This window comes from Durio zibethinus, chromosome 19 (assembly GCF_047325235.1).
Source record: "Durio zibethinus cultivar Kanyao isolate XHJ-2024 chromosome 19, ASM4732523v1, whole genome shotgun sequence".
NCBI lineage: Eukaryota > Viridiplantae > Streptophyta > Magnoliopsida > Malvales > Malvaceae > Durio > Durio zibethinus.
The window spans coordinates 4,001,384-4,028,616 of record NC_143180.1 but is presented as its reverse complement, the minus strand read 5'-3'; the positions used below and the strand labels follow the sequence as shown (position 1 = coordinate 4,028,616).

Sequence of the window (27,233 nt, the reverse complement as noted above, 5' to 3'; positions counted from 1 at the left end):
TTCTAGATCTAATCAGTTTAAATACGACAAAAATAAAGATAAAAAAAATATGTATAAAAGTGACCAGGTACAAACAAAAAGATCGATTATTTTGCAATTTAGAACTTTCAGCACTGCAATTGAACACTAAAATTTATCCCCCTGCATTGACAAATTGCACCGATGATCAAATTTGTTTAATGCTTACATTCAGAACAATCTACTTTCACCAAAATGTCAGAAAATCGTTTTTTTCTTGCAAAAAATCTATGCGTACCACCCATGATCCAAGAGGTTCTCTAGCCCAAGCACATGAAAAATTTGAGAACCAAAGATACCTTCTTCAAAAAATATGCACCCTGTTGCAATGGAATAACTGAAGAACAAAATGTAGTTCAAAAGCAAAGGCTTATAAATCAGAACGTTCTTTTTTACATAACATGCATAAACATGTCCTTACAGCAGTTTGAGAAAATTGAAAACGTTGTATAAATCTAAACAAAAGAAGATGTAGGTAGACTGCAAGAAAGGTTGGAGCTTAAACCCGTTGGAATTGGAACCAACTCATTTGCTTGTCATAGCAACAAAACTCTCCTTATAAGTGTAAACCCGAAGAAGATCCTGCCAACCTCCCCTTACTTCAATCCCCAGCTCCTCGCTGAATTCCTCGGTCTCAAGGTCATAAAGCAATAACCGTCCACTTACAGATTCTAGGAATACCTTACCATTCTCCCAAAACCCAAACGTCCTTTGAACTACAAAATGAGGTTCAATCTTCAAAAGTATGGTCCATTGCCCATCATCATTCAACAGCCAAACCTCATTACTTCTTAGACCTCTATCGTCATCTCAATATCCCATAAAGAGATACGATCATCATGTAACGGAAGCAACTTCCCAAGTGATTCAGGACAAGGTGACTCTATCAATTGAAAAACTCCAGCGCCCAAATAAAATGCAAGGATCTTACTGTTAATGAAGCTTGGGCCATTCTCAACAAACTTGTACGCATTCCAGTAGTAAACACCATTTACACATGCGTTATTGGAGCTGTAACAAATAGATAGGTTTTGAAAGAACTGAACATCTTCCTCTTTTAATACTCTCCATGAATCAGTGATCATCCTGTAAACAGCATAGTGAGTTGTTCCTGCCATATTCTTCTCCAAATCCAAATAATGACGCATATAAATCACCTTGTAATCATTGGACAAAGGATACAATCCAAAATCCAAGAATATGTACATAAGTTTCTACCTTCGTTGGAATGTTTTGATTACATTCAGGTAGAATTTTAAACTCTCTTGTGGCGGGATTCCATAGAGTTATGCGAGAATTCTTATGATCACATAAACAAAATATACCATTATACACACAAAAGTCAAAAACATACAGATCAGCAATATGAGAGGGCAATTGTTGGTGCAAACCATGGTAAGAAACAAGGGTTTGATCAACAAACAAGCGCATAACAATATTATCATTGTTATCATCGTGATAATAAACAAGACACTTATTCATTTTGGTAATGCTAAGATGCTGAGAAACAAAGCTGGGATTTTGAAAGAGATCACACCAAGTTTTTGCCATACACTCGAAACGAATGATAGACTTGATAGGCAATTTTAAGAGAATCTCAATCAATATATCTGCAGACCAATCTTCATTGCTCATCGCCATTAATCCAACTCTGATTCTTTTTCTATATCTCAATCTGCCACTAAATCCCAAACTGAAAATTGAGAGAAAACAGATTGTTTAGTTAAATTGATAACCACACAAGGTTTTTGACAATCAATAAAGGGATAAAAATCAAAACTTAAAAAGATAAAAGAGACTTACAGTCAATTTGATTGAAGCTTAAGAACAAATGAAAATAACACAAGAATGCATTTACATGTAATGAAATATTCCCAAAAAATAAAAGATCTGAGTGGATTTTTCTTTCCAAATTAATAAAAAACCTAATTTGACGTTAAAAAAATTAATACGAAGAAAAGCATATTGGTAAAGCGTAAGCCACAATTTTACAAACAAAACCACCCATCCCGTGTCAGGATTTATTAAGACAACTGTGTGCTTGTGGCCCAAGACTGCCTGGATTTCAAGAAGAATACTGTGTGCCTGTGGCCCCAACACTAAAATAATAATAAAAAAAAAAAACAAAGAAAACTGTGATTGGGCTAATGAAGGGAGACTTACAAATTGGTGTGGTGGAATGAGAATAGTGATGGGTTACTACTATGATCAATAATATTTGTAAGGAAATGTTAAATTGTGTCAAAGAGGAAATCGCTTTTACTTTTTTTTTTTTTTTTTGCCCTTAATGTTAACCAACGGACAGTGTGTAAAAACAAAGCCAGCTGAAAGAGCTGTCCTGCATTTCCTTTTTTTTTCTCCTCTGCCATTTTTTATTCTTTTTTTAGTATTTTTTTTTCAATTTTTTTTAAATATAAATAATCTCTAACACTTCCTTAAAAATAAAAATATTTTTATTTTTATCAAATGTCATTGGTTATGGTATGTTTATTTTTTTATTTGGTTTTGATAAAAATTTTGAAAGTCAAATAATCTAATTCTTTTACTTAAATCAAAGGTTAAAATGACCAATGATTTAAAAATTTTTTCTAACCTGAATGATCCAAAATCTCCATTTGAAAATTTTATATTTAATACTTTTAGTTTCTACTGTCCATCAATAAACATAAGTTTTTTTATTACAAAAAAATAATTTCTTTAATTTTACACAATTTTTATAATATATTGAGGAAAATTCTACGCTTTGCATGATGTCCTATGTAAAAATCTTATACCACATTCAAGTATCAAGTTTTAGCATAAAACCAAGAATCCGATTTTGTTAAGAGACGTACGAATTAGGAATATATATATATATATATGGTTTTACCACTATGTACACAAAACTAAGCTATTTTGTTTTATTTTTATATGAGAAGATTAATATATACAAAAACAATTTCAATACCTTTTGTAAGCTCAAAAAATTTTACATTATAATCTCATAATAATATAATGACCCATAGTTTAGGGTAAAAAAATTTAATGTATAATAAACATGCACATATAATTAAACATTATGTACATATATGTATATGTATATATATTTTATTTATGATGTACATATGTTTCATCATTGTCAACGTAAAAGTTAAACCATTTTGTCTTTTTTTTTTATTTTTTAAGATTTAAAATTTTTTTTATATATTTTTAGGATTGAAAAAAATTGGATGATCGAGTAAGACAAAATTTTGAAATCTCTAATTGCTGTCACATATGGTTTATGGAAGAGAAAAAATTGTTTGGTAATTAAATTTTCATAAAAATAGATAAAAATAGGCATATCATAACATTTGATATTTGATAAAAAAATTTATATTTTTTTTTTTATCAAACTTCTACGAGGAAAACATTAACCATACAAAAACTAGTGGACCAAAAACTATAAAATAGTTTTTGATATAAGGTGATCACTCCAAAAATTGTAATGATCTACACATGGTGATTAGTTTACTTTATTTGATATAAGCCCGTTGATTCTACATAATAGTAATCTTTGATCATCAAGAGTGATGATATTATTGCCTAAAGGGTGATCTAATTTTCACATAAAAAAGTAAAAAAACTTTTGTTGTGAAATGATATATAAAATTAATTATAATTAATTTTACCCATTTAATATGTAAATAAAAAACTTGCTACATCTTAAAACTGTATTTATTTTATATTATAAATTTTTATATTTTCAAATTACTATTCATTATAACAAGTTCAAAATAATTTGCATATATATTTTTTATTTTTTAATATTTTATATATAATATAGTTTTTTATTTTGCTTTTATTATGAATTTAATAGATTGGTTTTATTTTATAATTTAAATATTTCTTTACATAATTTATATTATAAAAATCAATTTACCTATCAACAAATATATTTAATAATTTAATAATTTTTTATAAAATAAATAAATATTACTAATATTTTACAAATTATTATCTTCAAACAACCTTAAAATTATTAATTTGTATAACTATTACAATGTGTGTGGTTATTTTTGTACTTTTAAACAAAATAATGTTTGATTTTTAGTAATATCAAATATAGAGAGTTTAATTCGTAAGAATTAATAATTGTTGATCAAACAAAGTGATTTTAAATCAAGAGTGTTAATATCATTTTGGCAATAAGATCACCTTGGTAATTATATTACTATGGTGATCTTGCAACAAAATGATATCCAAAAGAAAGAAAAAATAAGGTAACTTTCTTTTAATACATAAAAGGTCAGAGTTTGAATATAAGGGATAGGATTGCACATGTTGGGATTTAAATACCAGACTACTGATGTCACATTTTAAAAGTTATTGTATGAACTATTTGAGTTAAGCTACAGATTCTAATTGTAACTATTTTCTTGATAAAAAAATCAAAACATTTTTTTTAATAACTATTTCCACCAAGGTAGCAACCACTAGTTATTTTTATTACATCACCCTAATTTGTAAATCCCCTTTAAATGAAACTTACTCAGTAAAATCAAACATGTCATTTGTTTCATTTAGCAAGATGAACAAATCTACTTTATAATTTTAAAAAATTATTGAATTTGTTTCCTTTTTGTTTTCTAATTTTCATGAATTAAAATGATCAAAGTGAAAAATATATGTAAGAATTGTTGGGAATAATGACTCAAGTCCTATAAGAAATATGTTTGAAATTAGTTAGATATTACTTAATGAACAAGAAAACTTGCAATAGAAGAATTTTAAAAGAAAAGAGATTCTTGATAGACAAGTATGTATGCTTATAGATAGGTTGAGTCTTTTTAGGGTTAGGTAGGGATGTAAATGATATATTAGTACTCGCAAGCTACTTGAATTCAATTTGAATAAAATTTGAATTCGATTCAGTTATTATCGAGTCGAGCTTGAGTTTGAGTAGCTTGACTTATCGATCGAGTTGAGTTCAAATATTCTTATACTTAGCTTGAGTTGCTCGCCAACTTAATCGAGCTTTTATATTTTAATTATTTTAATCGATAAAATATCTTAAACTTGAGTTCGAGCTTAAGCATAAATAATCGAGCTTTTATCGAATATAATAATCAAGTTTATTTTTACGTGTCAATCAAGTCTAATCAAGTGAGCTTGAGTGGCTCAATTTCTATCTTGAGTTGATTTGGAACTAAAAAAATAAAACTTGATTGAGTTTGAATCGAGTTTCAAGCATCGAATTTAGAGTCGAGCTTGAGCTCGAGCTTAATACTGTTTCGACTCAAACTCGATTAATTAATCCCTAGGGTTAGGTATGAGAGAAAAAAGTAAAAGAGCAATAAGATTTTACGGGTAAACACCCCATAAGACTATTGGATATTTACATCTTTTTGGTATATAAGTTTGAATGTTTATGAATGGATTAAAGGAGACTAAGAGAGTCTACATAGATATGATGCATAAGTGCACATAGGTTTATATTTGTTTGGATTGAGAATACTCCATAGGACTATAAGAGATTGAAAGAGTCTATAGGTATTAATTGTAAATGCTTGATTTGATATTTTTTTTGTAATTCTTTACAACTAATGGATATTTTTTCTCATCTATAGACGTAAGTTGGTTCGGTTAAACTATTTTAAATTACTATTTATTATGTGATTGATTAATTATTTAATTTTACTTTTATTGGCGTAAATGTTTAATTAAAATGAGATTTTTTTTGCCCAATAAGTGATATAAAAGCTTAAAGTTCAAGACATGAAAAAAGACAAGCCCAAAGGAGCTCAATCAAAGGAAGAGTTCAAGTTCGTATTTTGAAGATCGATTTATGTGAAACATAAAAACACATAAAGAAGATTGTTATGAGACTTTCGTTGCAGATAGAGCCAAGCATGTTTAGTATGAAGATCGATGATTTGATAAAATTTAAGTCAATGTGGAGATTGTTGAGAATAGTGACTCAAATCCTATAAGAAATTTATTTGAAATTTATTAGATATTTGCTTGATGGACAAAAAAACTTGCAATAAAAGAATTCTAAGAAGAAAAGATTCTTGATAAGCAAGTATGTATACTTATAAATAGGTAGAGTCTCTATAAGATTAGGTATAAAAAAAAGATGTAAGAAAGTTGTAAAATTTTATAGGTAAACACCCTATAAGACTACTAGAACATCTTATGGGTGTTTGTGAGTGGACTAAAAGGGATTGAGAGAGTTCACATAGGTATGGTGTATGGGTGTACATAGGTATACATTTATTTGGGTTGAAAATATTCTATATGATTAGAGAAGATTGAAAGGGCTTATAACTATTAATTGTGAGTGCTTGATTTGATGTTTGTTTGTAATTCTCTATAATTAATGAATCTTTTTTCTCATCAATGGATGTAAAGGTTGGGTTGAACCACGTTAAATTATTATATCTTATACAATTGATTAATTGTTTGATTTTATTTTCGCTGATATGAATGTTTAGTTAGAATGAGGCCTTTTTGCCTAACAAGAATAACATTATCACTTTCATATATAATACAATCATTTTTAGCTTGCAACTTCGATTTGGATCAAAAGTTTAATTCTTTCACATTGACCATTTTTCTTCCTAGTAAGTGAAAGTGATATGTAACATATTAGTCAACGTATACACAGATTTAAAAAAAAAAAAAAAAAGAGAGATTATGAGATGACTATCATATATAATAAAAAAGAAATGCATTTTAAAATTATAATTAGATAAAAAAAATGGAGGAAAAGAATACTATTGAAGTTGCACAAGTAGAAATAAGATTGAAATTGACATGGAAATTATGTATTTGCTTGTAATTGTCGATATCAAATACAAAGTATACACTCAATCTAACCCCATTAAGAATAAAGTCTATCAAATTTAATTGAAGTACCCAAAGTAGTGAATTGGAAAAACCATTATTTACTTAACTATTAATTGTGCATTTGACTTAAGAGTTTTATGAAAAAAAATAAAGATTTGTCTACTTTTTAATTATTTTTAATTAAATATTATTTTCAAAATAATTTTAAAATAATACCTAGCATAACTTTTTTTTACTAATTATTATTATTTTCTTATTCACTAATTTGTTTTAAATAAGAGTTAAAAATAATATATATATATATATGATACATAAAGTAAACAAACAATAATTATAAGTGCTTCTTTTGTATTTTTTTCATTGATAATGATTTCTAATTTTTATATCATAAAATGTTTTTTTATGTAGATAGTTAGAATATTTATAAAATTTAAAATATTTTTATTAATTCAACAATATTAATTAATTCAAATGATCTAACGATTAAGCTATTGATTCAATGATTGATAACATTGAATGGGTCACTATCCAATTTAATTCTAGGAACTATGATGTTGTTCACTTTTTTTTATCATGTTGAAAAGTTTGAATTTAAATTGCCTATAATAAGTACTCTAATCTAAATATATAACTAGTTTTAAACTCATGTGATATTTGTGCAATAGACAAGAGTGTATTTATATATCAATAAATTTATATAAAATATCAAATTTTTTAAAATTGTAAGATAAAATTTTATTTTTATAAGCAACTCAAAATTTATATATTTAGAATTATGTAATGTCAAATATAACAAAATAAAATATAGTATTTGTTTTGAATATAACATAAACCTTAAACACTTTAACATATAAATAAAATTAAAATATCAAAATAAACATTCAATACCTTATGTTTAAGTTGAACAAAAAATAATTAATATATACATGGAGAGATAGGCTCTAAAATAAAAAATTATATTAAAAGTATATGAGATATTAAGAAAACAATTAAATTCAAAAATAATTTTATTGTTTAAGACTTTTTTTTAAACATAGAATCAAAGAGAATCGATCCCAAATCATATGCTAAAAATCATGTGGATAGTTGTGGAGTATAAGTAAGTATTATTGTTTCTTTTAGTTGAACCCCTATTAGATAATATTTATAATTTTGAAGAGTAAACAACAAATAGTAAATAAAATTACTTAAAAGAGATATAAACTATTAAAAAGAATGTGATTAATTTAATACATGATAATTATTCAAGACTATCTACAAGTCAAAAAATTATACTATCGAGGTAATTATCTTTTTACGTTTGTTATTACTTTTTATTACATTTAGACATATTACAACTTTTTCTTAAAAGTGTTATGATATTTCTAACCATTTTATGTCAAATAATACAAATTTTATGATTACTCTTACCTTTTTCTATGCTAAATCTTATTTTTAAGTTTAGAATTATTAATTATTTGTAATAATAATTCTTTTACGTTGCCAAAAATATTATTTATGTTACAATAATATTTTTTTTTACACTCGTTCTTGCTTTTTAGTATATTTAAATTTATCATAACTTTTTATTAAGGTATTACAATAATTCTAAATCAATTTATGCCAAGTGACACCAATTTTACAATTATTATGACTTTTTTATGTTACGACATTTTTAACACACTTTTATGCCAAATGATTCCAATTTTACAATTACTCTTACTTTGTCACATTAACTTTTTTTTGTTTAAAATTATTTTTATTTATAATAATAAAATTATTGTCAACTTAATTATTTATATTATAATAATATCTTTTTACGTTTATTTTTACCTTTCATTACATTTAGGATTATCATAATTTTTTCTTAAAGGTGTTACAATACTTCTAATTATTTTACTGTAAAAAAATACTTAATTTATGATTATTTTTATCTTTTTGCATTAATACCTATTTTTTGGTGTAGAAATATTTATTATTTATAATACTAATTTTTTATATTACCAATTTAATTATCTACGTTTTAATAATATTTTTTATACTTATTGTTACTTTTCATTATGTTTAAAATTATCACAATATTTTATTAAGATGTAACAATACTTGTAACTATTTTACGTTAAATAATATTAATTTTACGATTATTCTTATTTTTTACATTAACTTTTATTTTTTAGTTTAAAATTATTTTTTATTTGTAATAATATTTGTTTTACATTATCAATTCAATTATTTTTGTTACAATAATCTCCTTTTATACTTGTTACTTTTTATTACGTTTATAATTATCACAATTCTTTATTATAATGTTACAATATTTCTAGCTTATTTTACATTAAATGACACAAATTTTACAATTATTTTTATCTTTTTACATTAACATTTATTTATTAGTTTAGAATTATTATTTGGGTTTAAGATAATAACTTTTTTATGTTATCAACTTAATTATTTATGTTACAATAATATCACTTTACGTTTGTTCATACTTTCATTAGATTAGAATTTTTATAACTTTCTTTTAAGGTTTTATGACACTTCCAACACATTTATCTTAAAACCACACTAATTGTACAATAATTCTTATATTTTTACATTAATCAAATTTCAATTAAAATTTTTTAAATATTATATTATCTTATTTTTTTAGGAATTTTAAATAAATTATATTTCTCTGTTAAAATTTTTTATTTTATTTAATAAATAATATTTTATATAATTAATTAAAATTAAATCAATAAATTAACAGATAATTAGTTATTTTCATAATTAAAAATTTTAATAATTTATATTAATTTTTTATATCTAATAATTATTATTCAACAACTTTATAATAAAATAAAAAACTTTAACCTTACCGTAAAAGTACCCCTACATTTCGGAGATTGTGATGTCCAGCGATTTACTTGAAAACTATCACATTTTCTGATAAGTGCACAACCTCATCAAAGAATTGTGGGCAATTCTACTGGGCCACACATTTGTATATATGCATGTTGGATTCTGGAATAATATATCTGGGCTACTGAATTACCCACTACCTGTGTTTTGAAAGAATTGATCAGCATAAATAAAATTTATGATTTTTTTATTATTAAAAGTTGTTATTTTTTTAACAAATAATATTTTTTGTTTACAACTCTTAGCATTATTTAAATCCTAAATTTTTTTTTATGTTTATGTTTCATTTAAACTGACAATCAGTAAAATTTTTTATTGAATATTGAAAAAGCATTTTACTCACATGGCCATTGGTTCACATTCGGAGTCAAAATGTAAAAGCAGTATCTCTTAACATGGTAACAAATCATCATTCTTCCACCGCACCAATTTGTAAGTTTCCTTTCCTCAACCCAATTATAGTCTTTTTGGTTGAAGTGTTGGGGCCACAAGCACATAGTTTTGTTCATTAAATCCTGACACGGAGGTCGGTGGTTTTGTTTATAAAATTGTGGCTTACCCTCTATTAATACCTACCTACCTTTCTTCCTTTTTTTTTTTAATTTTTTTCTCTCAATATCAAAATAAGTTTCTTATTAATCTGGAAAGAAAAATCCACTCAGATCTTTTACTTTTTGGGAATATTTCATTACATGTAAAAGCATTCTTGTTTCATTTTTATTTGTTACTAATCAAGCTTTAATCAAATTGACTGTAAGTCTCTCTATGTTTCCACGTTTTGGTTTTTTATTCCTTAATTGATTGTCAAAAACCTTGTGTGGTTTTCAATTAAACTTAACAAACTGTTTTCTCTCAATTTTCAGTTTGGGATTTGTTGGCAGATTTAGATATAGAGAAAGAATCAGAGTTGGATTAATGGCGATGAGCAATGGTGATTGGCCTGCGGATATGTTGACTGAGATTCTCTTGAAATTGCCTGTCAAGTCTATCCGTCGTTTCAAGTGTGTGGCAAAAACTTGGTGTGATCTCTTTCAAAATCCCAGCTTTGTTTCTCAGCACCTTAGCATTAGCAAAAAGAATAAGCGTCTTCTTCTTTATTATCACGATGACAACAATGATAATATTCTTATGCATTTGTTTGTTGATCAAAACCTTTTTTCTTATCATGATTTGCATCGACAATTGCCCTCACATATTGCTGATCTCTATGTTTTTGAGTTACGTGTGGATAATGGCTTAATTTGTTTATGTGATGAGGTCAATTGTCGCATAACTCTATGGAATCCCGCCACAAGAGAATTTAGGATTCTCCCTGATTGTAATCCGGACATTTCACTAAAAGGAAATAGTATTACAGATATTCTTGGATTTGGATTAGATCCTTTGTCCAATGATTACAAGGTGATTTATATGGCGTATTATCTGATGTTAGAGGATATTGTACGACCACCTCCACCTCGCTATGCCGTTTACCGGATGAGCACCGATTCATGGAGAGTATTGAAAAAGGAAGATGTTCAGTTCTTACAAGACCTATCTTTTTGCTGCGGCAACGATAACGCATGTGTAAATGGTGTTTGCTACTGGAACATGTCCAAGTTTGGCTCTGACAGTAAGATCCTTGCATTTTATTTGAGCACTGAAGTTTTTCAATTGATGGAGTCACCTTGTCCTAAATCTAGTGGGAAGCTGCTTCCATTACATGATCGTATATCTTTTTGGGATACTGAGATGAGGGATAAAAGTGACAAAAGTAATGAGGTTTGGGTGTTGAATGAGGATGGGCAGTGGACCAAACTTTTGAAGATTGAACCTATTTTAGATGTTGAAAGGATGTTTGGGTTTTGGATCAATGGTAAGGTATTCGTAGAATCCGGACGTGGACAGTTATTGCTTTATGATCTTGAGAATGAGGAATTCAGCGAGCTTGGTATTAAAGTCCAGGAAGGTGGAGAAGATCTTCTTCGGGTTCACAGTTACGAGGAGAGTCTTGTTGTTATCGAAAGAGTGTGAGTTCTTTTTTATCGGTTTATACAGTGTCTTCAATTTTCTCAAATTTTGTTAAGGACACGTTTATGCTTGGTTAGTAAAAGAGGATTTTCTGACCTATAAGCCTTTGCTTTTGAAACTAAATTTGGTTTTTCAGTTATTTCATTTCAACAGGGTGTATTTTTGTCTCATTTTTCATGTGCTTGGGATGCAGATCCTCTTGGATTTTTGCAAGAAAAAACGATTTCTGGGCTGGTGGTGAAAGTAGATTGTTCCTAATGTAAGCAAAAAAACAAATTTGAGCACTTGCCGATGCATGGCGGAATATTTTTAATGTTCTGTTTAAGATCGCTGAATGATCCTCCTCGTCTCTTTCGATTATCCTTTCAACTGAAACCTTTTATTACTGGTACCATCAAATAACAGCCAACCCCTTAGAGAGCAGTGATTCTTTTTTTTTTTTTTCTATGGTAAAAGCGGATAAGGTTAAGTTTAAACAAAAGCCTGAATTTGAACCCGGATCCTGCAGGGTCAACCCACCCGAAGAGACACGAGCCATTGCACCGAAACCTGCAGCTTTATAAAGCAATGATTTGAGGAGATTCAATTATAAATTCATGCAATGTTTTTTACAAATTACTAATTGATTCTTGCATGCTAGTATTCTATACCAAATGCAGGAAACTACAAGCAACATTTCAATACTTGCATGCCTGCATCATGCATTCATCCATGATATCATCAGAGTTGAAAAGCTGTAAATCACTCAATTAATCAAAATTTTCACTTTAGATGATAAATGAAAAATGGTTCACAAAATCCTTCATTACAAAATCCCAAGCACTACCACTTTGATGAAAACAAAAATTTGGTAAACCATGATGAAAGCTAAACTCTTCCAGTAATCCTAAGACCTTGGCTTCTCCTTCTTCTCTTTGAAAAGAGCTAGAAGAGACACGCCAGATACCTTAACAACCTTGAACCTGAATCCAGGAATATCTCCCACAGCATGCCCTTTTCGTCCAAATCCTGCAATCAAAACCTCATCCCGCACCAAATCTAAACAAGCATGGCATTAGGCAACACTTAAAAGGAGACCCTGTTATTTACAGCAACCTTTTCACAATTTTCTTTAACTAACAAATCATACCAGTAGACAAAACATCCCAAAGACTGAGAAAATATGAACAGGGATCAATGAAATTCCACTCAATAAACATTAACCAAAGACAAACATGGATCAAAGATCAGAAGAGTTATGACAACAACCAGAAAATTGTGTATAACTTACATTATCCTCAATGTAGTTTAAGCAACCATCATTGGGTTCAAAAGCAGCAATTTTCTTCCCATTCTTGATCAGCTGAACACGAGAACATTTTCAGATAACAGAGTTGGGCTGCTTAGCTTCAATGCCACTGCAAATGCCAGTAACAAAATTGTCAAGTTCTGCATCAAATTCAAGCGCGATCTACTAGATCAATACCCTTAAAACATCATCAAAAGCATAACTTAGTTCTAATATTTTCTCAAGAACTATGCCTTTGGCATGTGATGAATGGTTTCTTCCATTCATTTCCCAGACTGGACTTCTTATATGCCTTGTCAGCCCACCTCTGCCTCCTGCGGTGGGTTATCAACTTACGACCAGCTCCCATTCCACAAGTCTTCCTGCTCAAAACTCCCACTTTGTCAGCATATTTCCCCAAAATACAACACAAATCACCTCATAAAGGCTTATCTACCAAGCCAAATCATCAAAATGGATAAACGAAAAATGAATTTCCTTTGCACAACAGCGATCTTCAGTATACATATGCATCACAAAAAAAGATAAAAGGTCCACAAATATAAATAACCTAACCCGACCCAATGGTTCCAAAGTTCATTAACCATCGTTTCGTAAGTTTCTATCTACAAATCCTGAACAACAACTAGAATAATAAATTTGTCACATTCCATTTCCTTCTTCCATGATTGTCCCATCAACCAAACAGTTAATTAAAGACATTTTGACCCATAAACTTCACAACTTCATCAACAACCAAACACAACAGAAACAAAAGGAAAAGAGAAAGCATTATTGACCCACAAATCATCTAATCATACAAACTAGATCTTAACGACTACTTTACTGAAATAAACAAAGCAAAGGGCAATCACGAAATAATTCACAAAGCTAGCATTTTTCAAATGCAAGGATCTAATTGAAAAGAACAAAAAATAACATTTTTTAGAAAAATAAAATTAATATAAGGAAAAAAAACTAACCCCATTTTTGCTGGTGCAAGAAAAACCTCACTGAGACTGAAATATGATAGTAGGAGATTGAGATGAGAGGAAGTGCCGGCTGGTGCAAATTGTAAATCCTAACCCTAACAATTGATTTAGCTTTGTATATGTAGTTTAATTTGAGAGCTTCTTTGCATTTTTTTTTTCTCTTCAAACTTTTTTTCAAAATTTTTTTCAATAAAATTATTTAATTATTTTTTCTCTTTTTTTTTATACTCTTTTTTATTATTTAATTTTTAAATTTATAAATCATGAAGTTTTTAAAATCTCAAAATTTACAAATTTAAAAGTTGATTTGAATATCCAAAAGTTTAAAAATTTTTGTTTCAAATCATCAAAATCAAGAATAAATTTGTCTATTAATTTGTAAATGACCTTATAATTATTTTAAATAATTTGTTCTATATGATTTTTTTCTCTCAATTGAATTTTTTTTTAACCCTAAATGTAATTTTTTTAAAAACTTTATCCAATATGAAAATTTGAAAATTTATATAACTTGCCGTATATGCATATTCAATAAATTATAAAATTTATCAAACATGATATCAGAAAATTTTAAAATTGAGAGGAAAAATATAATTAAATAATTTTACTTAAAAATAATTTCAAAAAAAAAAAAAAAGACTATAAATGAATCATAATGAACAAACAAATGTATAACTTGGGTCTATTTGTTTCTTATTTGATAAGAAAATTTTTTTATTCATTCAAACTTAATTTATTTAAATAATAAGATTTTTGGTTCGATTAAGTTAAATGAATTTATTTATAAATAATAAATATATTCATGAATATATATAAATAAATATATTCATAAATAATAAATAAATTATACCTAAATAAATTTAAGTAAATAAACTATAAACAAATATAAACGAAATTTAAAATAAAATTAAGGTAAAATATAAAAATATAATTTTCTTATTATTTTTATAAACGCATAACAAATGAAGATTAAATAAATAATAAATAAATTTTAAATGAATATATTTACGAATATAAACGAATCAAATAAATCTTTATTTACATTTAATTTATTTAATAAATAAATATAAAAATATTATTTAAAATTATTTATTAAATTTAATAAATAAATATAAATAAATAAAAATCAAATATGTTTGTAAACAATTCATTTAAATCACTTTTCATTTATACCTATAACAAAAATTGGAAGCGCAAATAAAAACGTTCTTTAATTTTCGAATTTGTACTGGTTTGATGAAAATAGAACCCTAATTTCTAATAGTATTACCAATTTGTCTTATCGAAGAAATTTAAAAGTTTGTTGGCTTATACGTGTTCAAGAAATATGAAAGTGGCCTCAGAAAATTAATTTATAAAACTTTTTTAAATAAATTTTTTACATTTTAATATTTTTTATTTGTGCAATTTTAATTTTTTTAATTTTTTTACTTTTTTAAATATAAAAATTTATTATGATTTGAATTATAAAAAATTCTCTATCATTTTTTTTTTTTAATAAAAATTTACATTCTAGCTCAAAAATTTATATTTCTTTCTTTCTCAACTGGTTTAAATAAATTTATTTATGCTGATTTTCTGTTTCTATTCTTATTTAAATAAATTTATTTACATTCTAATTTTTTTTTCTCGGTTCGATTCAAATAAATTTTCATTCTAATCTAAAAATTTTTATCTCCTTTTCCTCTTCAATTAATTTTTTAATCGATATAAATAAATTTATTTATTTATTGATTTTAAATTTATAAATTTTCTCCTTCGATTTATCCTTCTCTTCTTCGATAGATTCAGAAAATTTATTTACACCGATCTTCACTATCTTAACAAATTTTGAAAATTACTTTTTTCATAACTCCTTAACGAATTCCCAAAAAGCATTGAAGAAAAAACGTATTATTTATCGCTTAGCTCATTTTATACTTTTACTTTCGCTTTAAAAGTCGAAGCTTTAAATCGATTGTCACTTTGTATACACCCTCAAGTAAGAACGATAAAAAAAAAAATCAAATCGGATTCAATTTAGTTATCTCAATTTGATTATTTCGATTAATGCCTGAAATCATTGTTTGTAACGATAATTTTTTATTCAACAAGCTGAAAAACATCTAACCTGCATGCAATTGTTGTTTGTAACAAAAAAAAATTAAAAATAAATACTACACAAATTAAGATCTAAAACAAACGCAGAAAAAGTTACTCTACCAGCATACAAAAATCTTAGCATTTGCTATCCAACTAATACATAAATGGCATATATTATCCCTGGAATATAACCCAACATTGTCAGCAGCACATCTATCCAGAATTCCACCTGCAATTCCAAAAGTTTATATAATATTAGAAAAAAAAAACTATATATTGAGAATTTTATATAATGCATATGATCTTGATTAATAACATAAAATTAATATATTTTTATATTCGAATATTTGATTCATTAATTGATGTATGATGTTTGAATATGATTTAAATATGTTTTCATCAAATAAAAGCAACCTTGCCATCTTATAAATCTCTATTATTCTTATTTTAAGATTTAAGCTCAGACAAATTTAAATTGAAATTTCAAAATTTAAGCATTAAAACATTAAAAAAAAAATTTTTTATAATTGAACTTGTGAGAATTTAAATTTAATCACTAAAATTAAGAATTCAACAAGGATCATATGAATATTAAGGATATTGTAATAGAAATGAGAGATTTTTTTTTTTTTTAGAGAATGATAAAAATAATGAAACACACGTAAAAAAAAAAAAAAGCTTATGATATAATATAGAACTATAGATTAAGAAAAGATAAGAGAATTACCCCACAGCCATAACGAAGAAAAACTCCCACAGGGGGAAGGAGAATTGCCAGAATTACTTCTAAGAAAGTCTCTGAACCCATTTCAACTATTAACGTTTTCTTTTTTTTTCTTTTGATTTGGTAGAAAGTTGTCAATCTGGAGGAAGTTTGTTAATATGTGCTAAATTTAGGAAGTGGCAATTTTGCTTGTTTGCTTAGGGAAAAGCAGATTAAAGACAAGTGGCAAAATTGGAGAGATTAAGGCTTACACGTGACTATCTGATTGACACGTATGTTGGCATTTTGGGCATTTTCTGGTGCTTTTCCTTTGACTCGTGAAAACTGCTACTCAGCTTTTAATTCTAAGATTTAGCATCAAGTTTGTCGGCCAATTGGTGGCTGAAACTTTCGGAGAAGTGAGATATTGGTATAAAATTATCAAACTTTTAGTCCGGACTTCCACTACTATCAAAAGTAGAGCCGATAATTTTAAATATAATACAATAATATAATACAAACATAAAAAAAAATAAAAATAATTTAATTTAACATAATTTTACATTTAACGATGACATAATATAAATATATATAAACAATTCAATTAAATATTTTAATCAAAATCATATGAATTCGATAAAAATGACATTAATATATTTCATGTTTAAAATGTCAATACAAATTATAATATATTAATTTTCGTCTTTAACATATATTTAACATAAAATAAATTCATCACAGATACATAAATTATCATATCTAATAGCAAGAACAAGAAAAAAAAAAAACACTTCCAGACTTAAAAAGTTTAAAGGGTAAGTCTAGCTTGTCCATTATTTAAATGCACTTGGATCAGTAAAAAAAACAAGTTGCAGGCCCAGAGAGCATCAATTACAGAACCCAATGCAGCTACAGGTTATAAGGACTTAAGGCAATCAATGGAGTTTTGTTCGAACAATTTCTACATAGAAAAGCTTGCCGTACCAAGGTGTTAGGGCCAATGGTAGGTGCTGATATTCCTGATTAAGCTAAAAAAGCTCGGTTTGAATCGCCTCTCTAAATTGTACCTTGTTAAAAAGAACAAAAGCTTGCTGTTGATTTCTGTTATGATAGAACAACTACAACACTAGCATTACTGCAGGAAAATGGAAATATACAACTGCAAAACACTGAAAACGGATGCTTAACTCAAATGATAACTGCTTTAATATCAGGAGTTTCGACCAAGGATTATAACACATCATGCAGAACAAGATAAATAGTTAACTTGTCGCACGAAAATTAGCATATGAATATGAGATAGCATGATTCCTGATGAAGAAACACAGATAAACGTTTCCCCCTTTCAAACAAAACAGCTCCTTGCAGCTTCTTCAAGGTTCAAGCAGCATTAACAAGTTCAATTCAACCACAATGCAAAAACAAGTTAACCAATCCAGGGTTTCAATTGGTTGGCAGAGCATAAATTGTAGATATAAACAAGAATCTAATTGATTTGAGTTTTCAGCATTTATAGAATGGCAGAGGCAAAATTATTCTCCCCAAGATAAAGAGGATGAAGAAAACTATCCTCCACTGATATCAAGGCTGATAGACCTCAGGAAGCTGAAGACCAACACTAGCCGCTGATTTTCCAAGTATTCTTTTCATTTCATCTGACCTATCTACTGCTACGTTGTAAGAAAACAATAACTCCTGCCAAATAAGAATCAAAACCAGAAGAAAATCACATGCATTTCTTTGAGAAAATTTCTGGCATTGAAATGAACAAAAATGAAGCATTAGGTGGTAGCATGAATGGATATAAAATACCATAGTCCATGGAAGAAACCTGAGAAAAACCAGGGAAATCATTACTATATCCTCATTAGAGAAACCAATGACAGGAATCCTAAAGTCTTAGAAGAAAATTTTATGCTTTTCATACCTCTTTAAATTAGCAAAACCATGCCATATTCCCATAACATATTGTCCAACAACCAATACTAAACTACAAGATTTAGACTCCTTTTGATTACTAGTTTTGCTGTTTACCTTTTGTTTAAATAAACCAAAAGCAAAAGCCCATTTGAATATAAAATAAACAATATCTTTTGGATCGAGGGAAAGGTAATTTTCTATGAATTTGCTAGACCAATTTTAATAAGCCTGTTTGGACCCGCATAGAATGTAATGGGCAAAGTCTAGGAACGGTTATCGCTTAAACAAAGAAAAGAATATAAAAATAAACAACATATTTGGATAATTAGAAATGAGAGAATTTATCTTTTGTGGATAGCAAAATGCATAATTTTACTTGCACATATTTTAACAAAATTGTAAATAAACGAGAAACAGATGCCAAAAATTAAAAAGCAATTAGTAAATGCAACAATCAGAAGAGTCTCAGCATAGCATCAAATTAAGACATGTGAAAATAAAACCAAAGCAGTGAAAGATAGCAATACCTTGTGATGATGCACACTGTTAAGTAAAAAAGTATAATCATTGGCAAGCTTGATCTTTTTGGTAACCAAAGAAGGGTCTGAAAGTTGACAGTTCATCCTAAACTCTTGCGTTATATGCTCACTAAAATGCTTCTTGTACTCTTCATTTCCAATGTGTTTTTTCACTGCTTTGAGAAGGTCACGATATACTTTAGTTGCTGCCTGAACTTGGTGAGAACCCATTCTCTAGCCCTTCAATCTAAAAGAAAAAAAATAAATAACTTCACAATGTCAAAACTAACTCTCTCTCGGGCATTTTATCGAACAGTTTGAAGAAATTAGTAAATCTGATTGAAATTTTAGCCTCAACCAATTTTACTATTGATTTTAAGAAAAACCAAGAAATTCAAATCGTTTAAACTAAAGATTAACACAAAAATAAAAGAAAAAAAATACTAATAATAAAGGTTCCCAATCATAGATAACTAAAGAGAGAGTTTACCTCAGATTAGAGCTTTTTTCGAGCACATTTTATTTGCAATTTTCGTTACTTCTTTATTTGACCCATGAAGTAAAGAAAGAAAACAGAAGGCCCAAGACATTTGTTGAAAGAGGCCCAGCCCATTTTGGGTTTTGTTTGGACTCTTCGAGATTGCACGTTGATCAAAGCAAACTCGGAAAATCAGGTCTTTCCCATTGAAGAAGAAGAACTGAAAGAGGAAATCAAGTAAAAGAGAAAATGTCAAGAGAGAAATCAAGAAAAGCCACTCTTCCTCATGTTCAAGAGGTATTGTTTTTCTTTCTTTTTTTTTTTAACTATTGCTTTCAATAATTGTTTTTTGAAATTATTTTAGTGAAGAAAAAATAAATAACCCATCATTTGTTTGGTAGCTGAGAAAATTGAAAAAAAACTGATGATTTTGAATTATTTTTAACATATTTGTACCAGGTCCAAAGGCTTTGTTTGGTTGGTGAGAAAATGAGGGTGTTGGATTTTGGTTGAAAGTTTCATTTAAAAGAAGGAAATTTTAAACCTTTTGTTATTTTTATCTCTGGGTTTTTAATATCAGGCGCATCCTTACATTCTAGATGTGGAAAATTTTAATCTTTGAAAAAGCAAGCCTTTTTTTTTTCTAATTAAGATAAAACCATTGAAGAGTGGAGTTTTATATATAAAAGTATAATTGGACTTTATTGTTATGATGAGGAATGATTCCTAATTGGATTCTTGTTTTGCTTGTGATATGAAATACAGAATATTGATAAATTAGAGAAAGCTATAAATGAGGGTAATTTCTATGGAGCTCAGCAGATGTACAAGTCTATAAGTGCACGGTACAATTGTCTGCAATTTCCCAAATTTATGTTTTTTTAGACTTACAAATTGCAAGAAATGGCGTTAGTTTTATTGCTAGGACTCTAGAGTGCATGTCAGATACAAATACGTCCAAATTTTCTCTAAGTATTTCCTTATTTTTGGAGGGTTGGAAAGCCGTGTCCACACGGACGCCCACGCCCATCGTATATGTTGGACAGGGGGACTTAAGAGAAAATGAAAAGTTAGAGCAACATAGGTATTAGATGTGCTTAGAGTCTTAGATGGAGCTTAATGGGGTAGGTCCCCTTATAGTTTGATTAAAGGCTTGTACGCTTGAGTAGGTTTAGTGTGCTACTTGCATTATTCTTTGTTTCCAATTTTGATTTAGGGTTCTGCTTTAGTAGTTAACTAAGGCAGCAAGTAATATGACTTTTCATTTCTTTTTCATTTTCTTTTTCCAATTGTAAAATAGAGATAAAGGTAAGAATAGCGCAGAGTGTGTTTGTTATTTTCTTTTGTTTTCGAATACTTACATTGATTATGAAACATGCATATTTATTTCAGATATGTATCTGCTCAAAGATATTCTGAGGCCTTGGATCTGCTTCATTCAGGTGCATGCCTTCAGTTGAAGCATGACCAGGTTATTATTTCTTTCAAGTACATTGATCCGGAGCTTGTTAGTCAAAGTTTTTCTCAATGTTATATGCAAAAGCATTATGAAGTTGACCTTCATTGTTTGAAATTTGGTTTCAGAATGAATTGAGGATGATTGGATACTGGTTGAACTTGTTTAATCTCCTTAGGATAATCATCAACTTAAAATCTGGGTTATTTCAGATTGGAAAGGGTAGTGTAAAAATTAAATTGAAACAAATATAAGGTAACATCAATACAGTATTTGCAAATATTTCATGATTAGACCCTTCACATGTTTCGTTGATCTTCCTCTTAGTCAAAATATAACTTCAGATGTAAGAATGGTGCAAATTAGAGCTGCAAAAGCTAGGATATATTAGCTATCTACTGGAGCCCACTATTCTATGAGAAAGGCAGGCTAAGAATTTTCATTTTGATATATTTGATTGGATTTTAGTTGATAATTACTTAAAAAAGATTCTTCTGCTGTGGAAACTAGAGTTATATGAAATTTGCATGAGGAAATTTGTTTTGCTGGTCTTCTTAATTTTTGTCCTTTACTTTGTGGTTATTGCATTGAAGTCACTGGAATGAAAATTTTTAGGTTACTTGTGGGGCAGAGCTTGCAGTATTGTTTGTTGAGACACTTGTCAAAGGGAAAATTCCATATGATGAAGGCATCCTTGGTCAGTATATGCCTTGTCTTATAATTTGATTTGCTTATCAGCATAAGTTGCGATGAATAGTTTATGGACCCTCCCTTCTTATTGATGACTTAAGTATCTTTTATATAGGAAAAAAATCTTCAAGTTAATTATATTATTTTATATATAGCTGTTTGGTTTGTTTAGTTCTGCTCTTTCTGTTGTTGTGATTATGATAAAATGTATAGATCGTGTCAGGAAAATCTATAAGGTGTTTCCTCAGATTCCAGTTCCTAGAAACTTGACAGATGATGATGATGTTCAAGAACTTACTGAAGCTCTTGGGGCAGCAAAAACACGTCTGCAAGGCTGCTCATCATTCTTAAAAGCTGCGATAAAGTGAGACATCATTCCCATATTATACCGTTGAGTTACACTTGATAGTTTTATTGAAAAATTTTGTTTCAGCATAAAGATGTCCAAGATATTTTCACTCATTTCTTGATGGTTAAACTGTTCTAGAGATCTGCTTATTTTATTTTTTGATCAGCTAGTTTCTTTCTTTTAATGATTTCTGTGCTATGTATTATGAGAGAATGCTTTGAAATGTACTAGATGGATTTCCAATTGCTCTTATACCAGTCTGGTTATGTTGTTTGACGTGAATTACAGGACAATGCTTAGCCTGTCCCCTATTCCTATTGTTTAGGTGGTTAAATTTATTTGATAAATGAATCACAGCCTCTCCTGATTGTGATTAAAAGATACTGCAACATTGCAATATCTGTGTAGGCATAAGATCAGGCTGTTTATGATCATAAACTTACTCTTACTGAGTAAGATAATATGGAATTGAAAGACATGAAAACTTGAGAGAGAATAAAGGAGTTTTTTATTTTAATTTTTTATTTGTGTTGAATAGTACTGGTTATTTTCCCTGAACTGTTTTATTATTTTGGGTTTTAGGTGGTCTGCAGAGTTTGGCGCTCACAGGAATGGTGATCCACAACTGCATGCTATGCTGGCTGAATACATATATTCTGAATCTCCTGAGTTGGTAGGTTTGGAAGTAAATGTTTAGACTTTGCTTTTGCTACTTCAACCACACATTTGTTCTTTGTCCCTTTCTTGCTTGCCATGGATCAGTTTCATGAATTTTTTTTATCCTAATTTAAAAGGTGAAGAAAAATGTAAAAATACATTATATTTTGATGTTTTACGCAATACATACATTGTACACTAGTGACCAACTTAATGCTGTGAAGAAGTGCACTAATATTATGTGAGACATTCATGTCTTTTACATTGGTTCCGGCTCAAACTTTAATTAATTAAAGTTCATAAAAGATAGCCAAAATGATGGCATAGAGGCACTGAAAAGATAAAATAAGAAAAAAAGTTTTTGTAGAGCACTTTATCCATATTGATACTGCAACAGAATAGGATGAAGCAAGTCTATTTGATCAATTTAATTGAGTTGAATATAATTGCTTTGTAGGATTTAATGATATGATATCCTGAGTCATGTAATCTTCTAAAGGTTGTGCTCTTGTTCATATTCAAAATGTAGATCTTATGCTATGATTTCATTCCGAAGGAATGAAAGCCATTTATGAATAACTTCAATAAATGCATGACATATATCCTTGAGAATAAAAAGTAGAAGCCGCTTGGTATGGTATGTATGAACACCCTATATCTGATGGAGATGCTTGCACCTAAATTCATTTTAAAATGTGTAAAAGAACAGGTACGTTGCTCTTCTAATGTATAAGTTGTTTGCTACATACTAATAATGATATCACCATCTTTGTTGGTTTGTTTAAACAAGTATATTTACATCTATGGAAACCTGTATCAACATTAATCATGTACCTAGATTTTAGGATTTTGTCTGAACTATGTCATGCTTGTGATGGTCTTTAGAACATTGGTAATTCCATTGCAAGCAAACTCAACTAATTGGTTGGGATTTTGCTGTGGGTAATTGGAGTTACTGTTATTTTGGTGACAGTGTGCTCTGCTAAAAATGCTTTGACAAATAAATTAGATGCTTTCATTTATTTACCATATAAGCCTTTGAAAGTATCCTTATAGTTCACAGGTCCATTCATTAGTTAACATTCATGTTGATGCCAATGATCATATGATGGTTTTTTTTTTTTTTGCAGGACATGGCCAGAGTGTCATATCATTTTGTTAGAGGAAAAAACCCAAAGAAGCTTGCATCTACTTTAGTAGATTTCATGAGCAAGGTTAATTTTCTTCTCTTTCTCTCTCCTTGTCATGAAGATGGTTTGAGGCACACAAATCAAAGTCATATTCCCTTGTGCAACAATATAACATGTAACAGCTGAATAGTGATATAGATGCATAATAGTTTATATTTGTAGATATATTGTGGAAAATTTCGATTATCTTCAGAGTTGGTTGCTTGTGTTACTACTGCTACGGCAAATCTACATCTAAGCCTATTACTTATTATTGTTGAAATTACTTTATTACTTTTAAGACTCTTTCTTTCATTCTCAAATCTCAACTAGAGCCTTTGAGTTGTTCAAGAGAATTAAGCTATACAAATCTGCTCTTTACATTAGTGATGAGTGCTTAAATAATTCAAGACTTTGGGTTAAGAAATGCATGGAAGATGGCATAATCAATCAATGTATACGAATTTCATGTTCCATCTCTATGATTGACTGTAGGTATTACTTTTCCCCTGATACTTTTTTAATGTAATCAACTGATTTACTTTTCAATCATGCAGTGTTATCCTGGTGAAGACGACATAGCCATTGCACGAGCAGTTCTTATGTAAGCTCACTGATAAACTGCTCACTTGGCCTGTAATTATACTGTTCCTATTGCCACTACTGTTGAAGGCACAATCAATAAAATGGAACCTTGTAATCTTGACCTTAAAGCTTAAATTTCAGTTGTCAAACCTATATGGTCAATTAGATATCATGTCTTCCATTGTTTCCCCTATCAAAGTGACCTCATGTAGTTTTATGAACTTAAACTGATAATTTGCCATGCCATTTTGACAGCATCAGTAAAGAGACAGTTACCACTTTCGACCTATATATGGGTTTCTTTATTTAATTTAGAAAACATGGACTGAAAATTTTCTGTTGATATCAAAAGTAGATTGGATTGTGCAATTAGAACTTAGCATTTATTGCTTGATCTATTAGCATATTTTGATTCATTTGTGTAGGCTAAACAAAATCCACGAATGGAATCATTCAACTGATATGAAACTGTTATAAATTTCCATCAATGATAGGGATTTTAGTGTTTTCTCAATCTTCATATAGTACAAACTTGTCAATAAAATTGAGACTGTTCTGTTTATAATGTAGTAATACATTTTGAACTAATGAAGAAAATTTACTTTTGCATGGTAGGTATCTGTCGATGGGTAATCTTCGCGATGCTAATTACCTTATGGATGAATTAAAGAGACAAGTGGCATCCCAAGAGCTTGATTTCCCCCAATCGGATTTGATTCAGTTTATCACTTTTCTCTTGCTAACGTAAGTTATTTTTCTTTTTTCCCTCATCAATTCATTCTTCATCTATAGGGACCAGTTGTACTATCCTCAAGTCTGCAAGTGGTCTGATTTTCAAGGTTTGCATGCTTGGATTACACTTCATTGGCATTAAATATAATTAGTGATAGCAGAAAGCATAACTTAACCTGCTCTCATCTCCAAACTATACTGTTAACTGTTTTTGGTTTTGGTTTGGGGAGCTGTAAAAACCATACAACTGCAACCTTGAGTGTTGATTAATGCTTGTGTTTTACTTTTTGATCCATCAAACAATACCATCTCCATTTTCTTTCAGTTAAAATCACCGCAGTTCGTTTTGGGCATAGAGGTAGGCTACCATATTCTTTCCATGTTTGGTGTATGGAACATGGTCTGATAAATTGATCTGAAGGGTCTTTTCTGTGCAGGTTGGAAAGAGATGCCTTGCCTCTTTTTAATATGTTGAAAGGTAATTACAAGTCTAGCATAGAGAGAGAACCTCCATTCAACGAGGTGGGCAATCATTTTTACCAATTAGAGTACTGTTATTCTGATTGTTATTTCCCTTCCCCTCTTGTAAAACAAGTTTTTTACTTTAGGATGTAACCATTTTCATATATCTGCTAAATAGCCTCTATTTATCGATTTTATCATCTCTTTGGGTTAGAGTAAGCTTACGTGTATCAGATTCTAACACAAACATGATGGTTCAGTTGCTAGATGACATTGCTGAAAAGTTCTATGGTGTACAGCGTAGAAATCCCCTTCAAGGGATGTTTGGCGACTTATTCAAGGTGATTACCAATATATCCAATTCAAAGTCTTACCACTGTTATGCTTTCTGGGATTTTAAGAAATTCCTGGCATAAGAAGTCTTCTTATTAAATAAATCATATCTGCAAGATTGAAAGCTTAGACCTGGATAGCAGGTGCAATGCACTTAGGGTCTATATCTTTTATCTACCTTTCATCAGTTATATATCTGATGCTAGTTTTCTATTGAACAGCTTGTTTTCAACCATAATTTTTTTTTTTTTGTTAGATGTTTTCAATTATAAATCTGCAAATGTGAACATTTATCTTCAAAGAACTGGAACTGAAATCCCTTTTAACTCATTGTTCAGATGATGTGATGAGCAATAACATGGCATCAGCTTGAATCTCTCGGTATCTTTGACGGATCCAGAATGCAGGTTTCATTGTGCCTTTGGTTTGGACTTTCTGATTAGTTTGGTACTTGAGAAGCAATTTCTTTTGATACCAACATATATAATATACTTTTGTCCTATAAACCATGAAAACTGTCGTTATTGACAACAGCAGCAGCATGTTTTGACTTTTAAGTTTCAGTGACTAAGATTTAAATCTTTACAACTTCAAATATAAAAAACTGCAGTTATTGCTTATGGGTACAAAATCTTTACCTTGTACGCGTTATGAATCATTTTTTTTTTTAATATAAAATCCCCTTGAATTCGGACAATCCTTTACCCAAAACCTGTTCTTATCTAGCTGCAAATTATACTGTGGAAGTGAATGAGCTTCTTTCTCTCATCGTGTGTTCTACCAAGCATGTATCAAACTCCTTGCCACTATGAATAATTTGACCTAAGTTGGATGGTAGCTCATCCTCTTTCTTTACCTTGTACACAAGATGAAACATTTTTTGGTTAATCAAATTTTGCCTCTTTCTTTGCCACATTCTCCAATAATTTAATCAAAACCTTTTTGCATGATCATTCCTTTTCGAAGTTTATTATACAAAAAGGCAAAAGTAAATAGGCGAAATATGATCAATACAAACGATTAAATATAGCAAACTATTCATGAAAATTTTTTAAAAGTTCGAATTTAAAATTTTTTTTTTTTTTGGTATTGAAGTATATAATTATGTGAATTTTAATTTTA

The 27,233-nt window shown here is 28.9% G+C and overlaps 5 protein-coding genes and 1 long non-coding RNA gene across 10 annotated transcripts; 2 read left to right on the top strand and 4 right to left on the bottom strand.

Annotated features, from left to right (window-relative positions):
• Positions 1-220: 220 nt before the first annotated feature.
• On the bottom strand, positions 221-2,715 carry LOC149513352 (putative F-box protein At3g10240). The gene is made up of 4 exons (XM_089748643.1): positions 1,822-2,715; positions 1,192-1,711; positions 950-1,139; positions 221-827 (listed from the first exon to the last, which is right to left on the bottom strand). Exons 2-4 carry the CDS (start codon positions 1,657-1,659, stop codon positions 544-546), a joined length of 942 nt encoding a protein of 313 aa, XP_089604769.1. The 5' UTR covers positions 1,660-1,711; positions 1,822-2,715; the 3' UTR covers positions 221-543.
• A 7,578-nt stretch (positions 2,716-10,293) lies between these two features.
• On the top strand, positions 10,294-11,999 carry LOC149513351 (putative F-box protein At1g32420). 2 transcript variants are annotated; one of them, XM_089748395.1, is made up of 3 exons: positions 10,294-10,461; positions 10,572-11,717; positions 11,912-11,999. In XM_089748395.1, exons 2-3 carry the CDS (start codon positions 10,624-10,626, stop codon positions 11,979-11,981), a joined length of 1,164 nt encoding a protein of 387 aa, XP_089604521.1. In that variant the 5' UTR covers positions 10,294-10,461; positions 10,572-10,623; the 3' UTR covers positions 11,982-11,999. The 2 variants fall into 2 exon arrangements, with proteins under 2 accessions (XP_089604521.1, XP_089604522.1); XM_089748396.1 differs by lacking the exon at positions 10,294-10,461 and having other exon boundaries at positions 10,470-11,717.
• A 468-nt stretch (positions 12,000-12,467) lies between these two features.
• On the bottom strand, positions 12,468-14,233 carry LOC149513350 (uncharacterized). The gene is made up of 3 exons (XR_016330337.1): positions 13,969-14,233; positions 13,240-13,368; positions 12,468-13,115 (listed from the first exon to the last, which is right to left on the bottom strand). It is a non-coding gene; the product is annotated as an uncharacterized LOC149513350 (long non-coding RNA).
• A 1,479-nt stretch (positions 14,234-15,712) lies between these two features.
• LOC111310286 (low temperature-induced protein lt101.2-like) lies at positions 15,713-16,926 on the bottom strand. Its single transcript, XM_022909595.2, has 2 exons — positions 16,787-16,926; positions 15,713-16,288 (listed from the first exon to the last, which is right to left on the bottom strand). The coding sequence occupies exons 1-2, from the start codon at positions 16,865-16,867 to the stop codon at positions 16,205-16,207; spliced, it is 165 nt and encodes a 54-aa protein (XP_022765330.1). The 5' UTR covers positions 16,868-16,926; the 3' UTR covers positions 15,713-16,204.
• Positions 16,927-17,942: 1,016 nt separating this feature from the next.
• Positions 17,943-19,824, bottom strand: LOC111310284 (uncharacterized). Of its 2 annotated transcripts, XM_022909592.2 has the most exons (3): positions 19,691-19,824; positions 19,210-19,447; positions 17,943-18,457 (listed from the first exon to the last, which is right to left on the bottom strand). In XM_022909592.2, the coding sequence occupies exons 2-3, from the start codon at positions 19,429-19,431 to the stop codon at positions 18,344-18,346; spliced, it is 336 nt and encodes a 111-aa protein (XP_022765327.1). In that variant the 5' UTR covers positions 19,432-19,447; positions 19,691-19,824; the 3' UTR covers positions 17,943-18,343. The 2 variants fall into 2 exon arrangements, with proteins under 2 accessions (XP_022765327.1, XP_089604520.1); XM_089748394.1 differs by lacking the exon at positions 19,691-19,824 and having other exon boundaries at positions 18,108-18,457; positions 19,210-19,569.
• Positions 19,825-19,853: 29 nt separating this feature from the next.
• On the top strand, positions 19,854-26,742 carry LOC111310283 (protein GET4-like). 3 transcript variants are annotated; one of them, XR_016330336.1, is made up of 12 exons: positions 19,854-19,975; positions 20,444-20,523; positions 21,071-21,149; positions 21,750-21,831; positions 22,038-22,188; positions 22,756-22,846; positions 23,961-24,044; positions 24,557-24,603; positions 25,200-25,328; positions 25,642-25,674; positions 25,754-25,838; positions 26,039-26,080. XR_016330336.1 is itself a non-coding variant. In XM_022909588.2 (12 exons), the coding sequence occupies exons 1-12, from the start codon at positions 19,928-19,930 to the stop codon at positions 26,456-26,458; spliced, it is 966 nt and encodes a 321-aa protein (XP_022765323.1). In that variant the 5' UTR covers positions 19,854-19,927; the 3' UTR covers positions 26,459-26,742. The 3 variants fall into 3 exon arrangements, 2 of the variants coding, with proteins under 2 accessions (XP_022765323.1, XP_022765324.1); XM_022909588.2 differs by lacking the exon at positions 25,642-25,674 and adding an exon at positions 26,450-26,742 and having other exon boundaries at positions 26,039-26,119; XM_022909589.2 differs by lacking the exons at positions 20,444-20,523; positions 25,642-25,674 and adding an exon at positions 26,450-26,742 and having other exon boundaries at positions 26,039-26,119.
• The last annotated feature ends 491 nt before the right edge of the window (positions 26,743-27,233 follow it).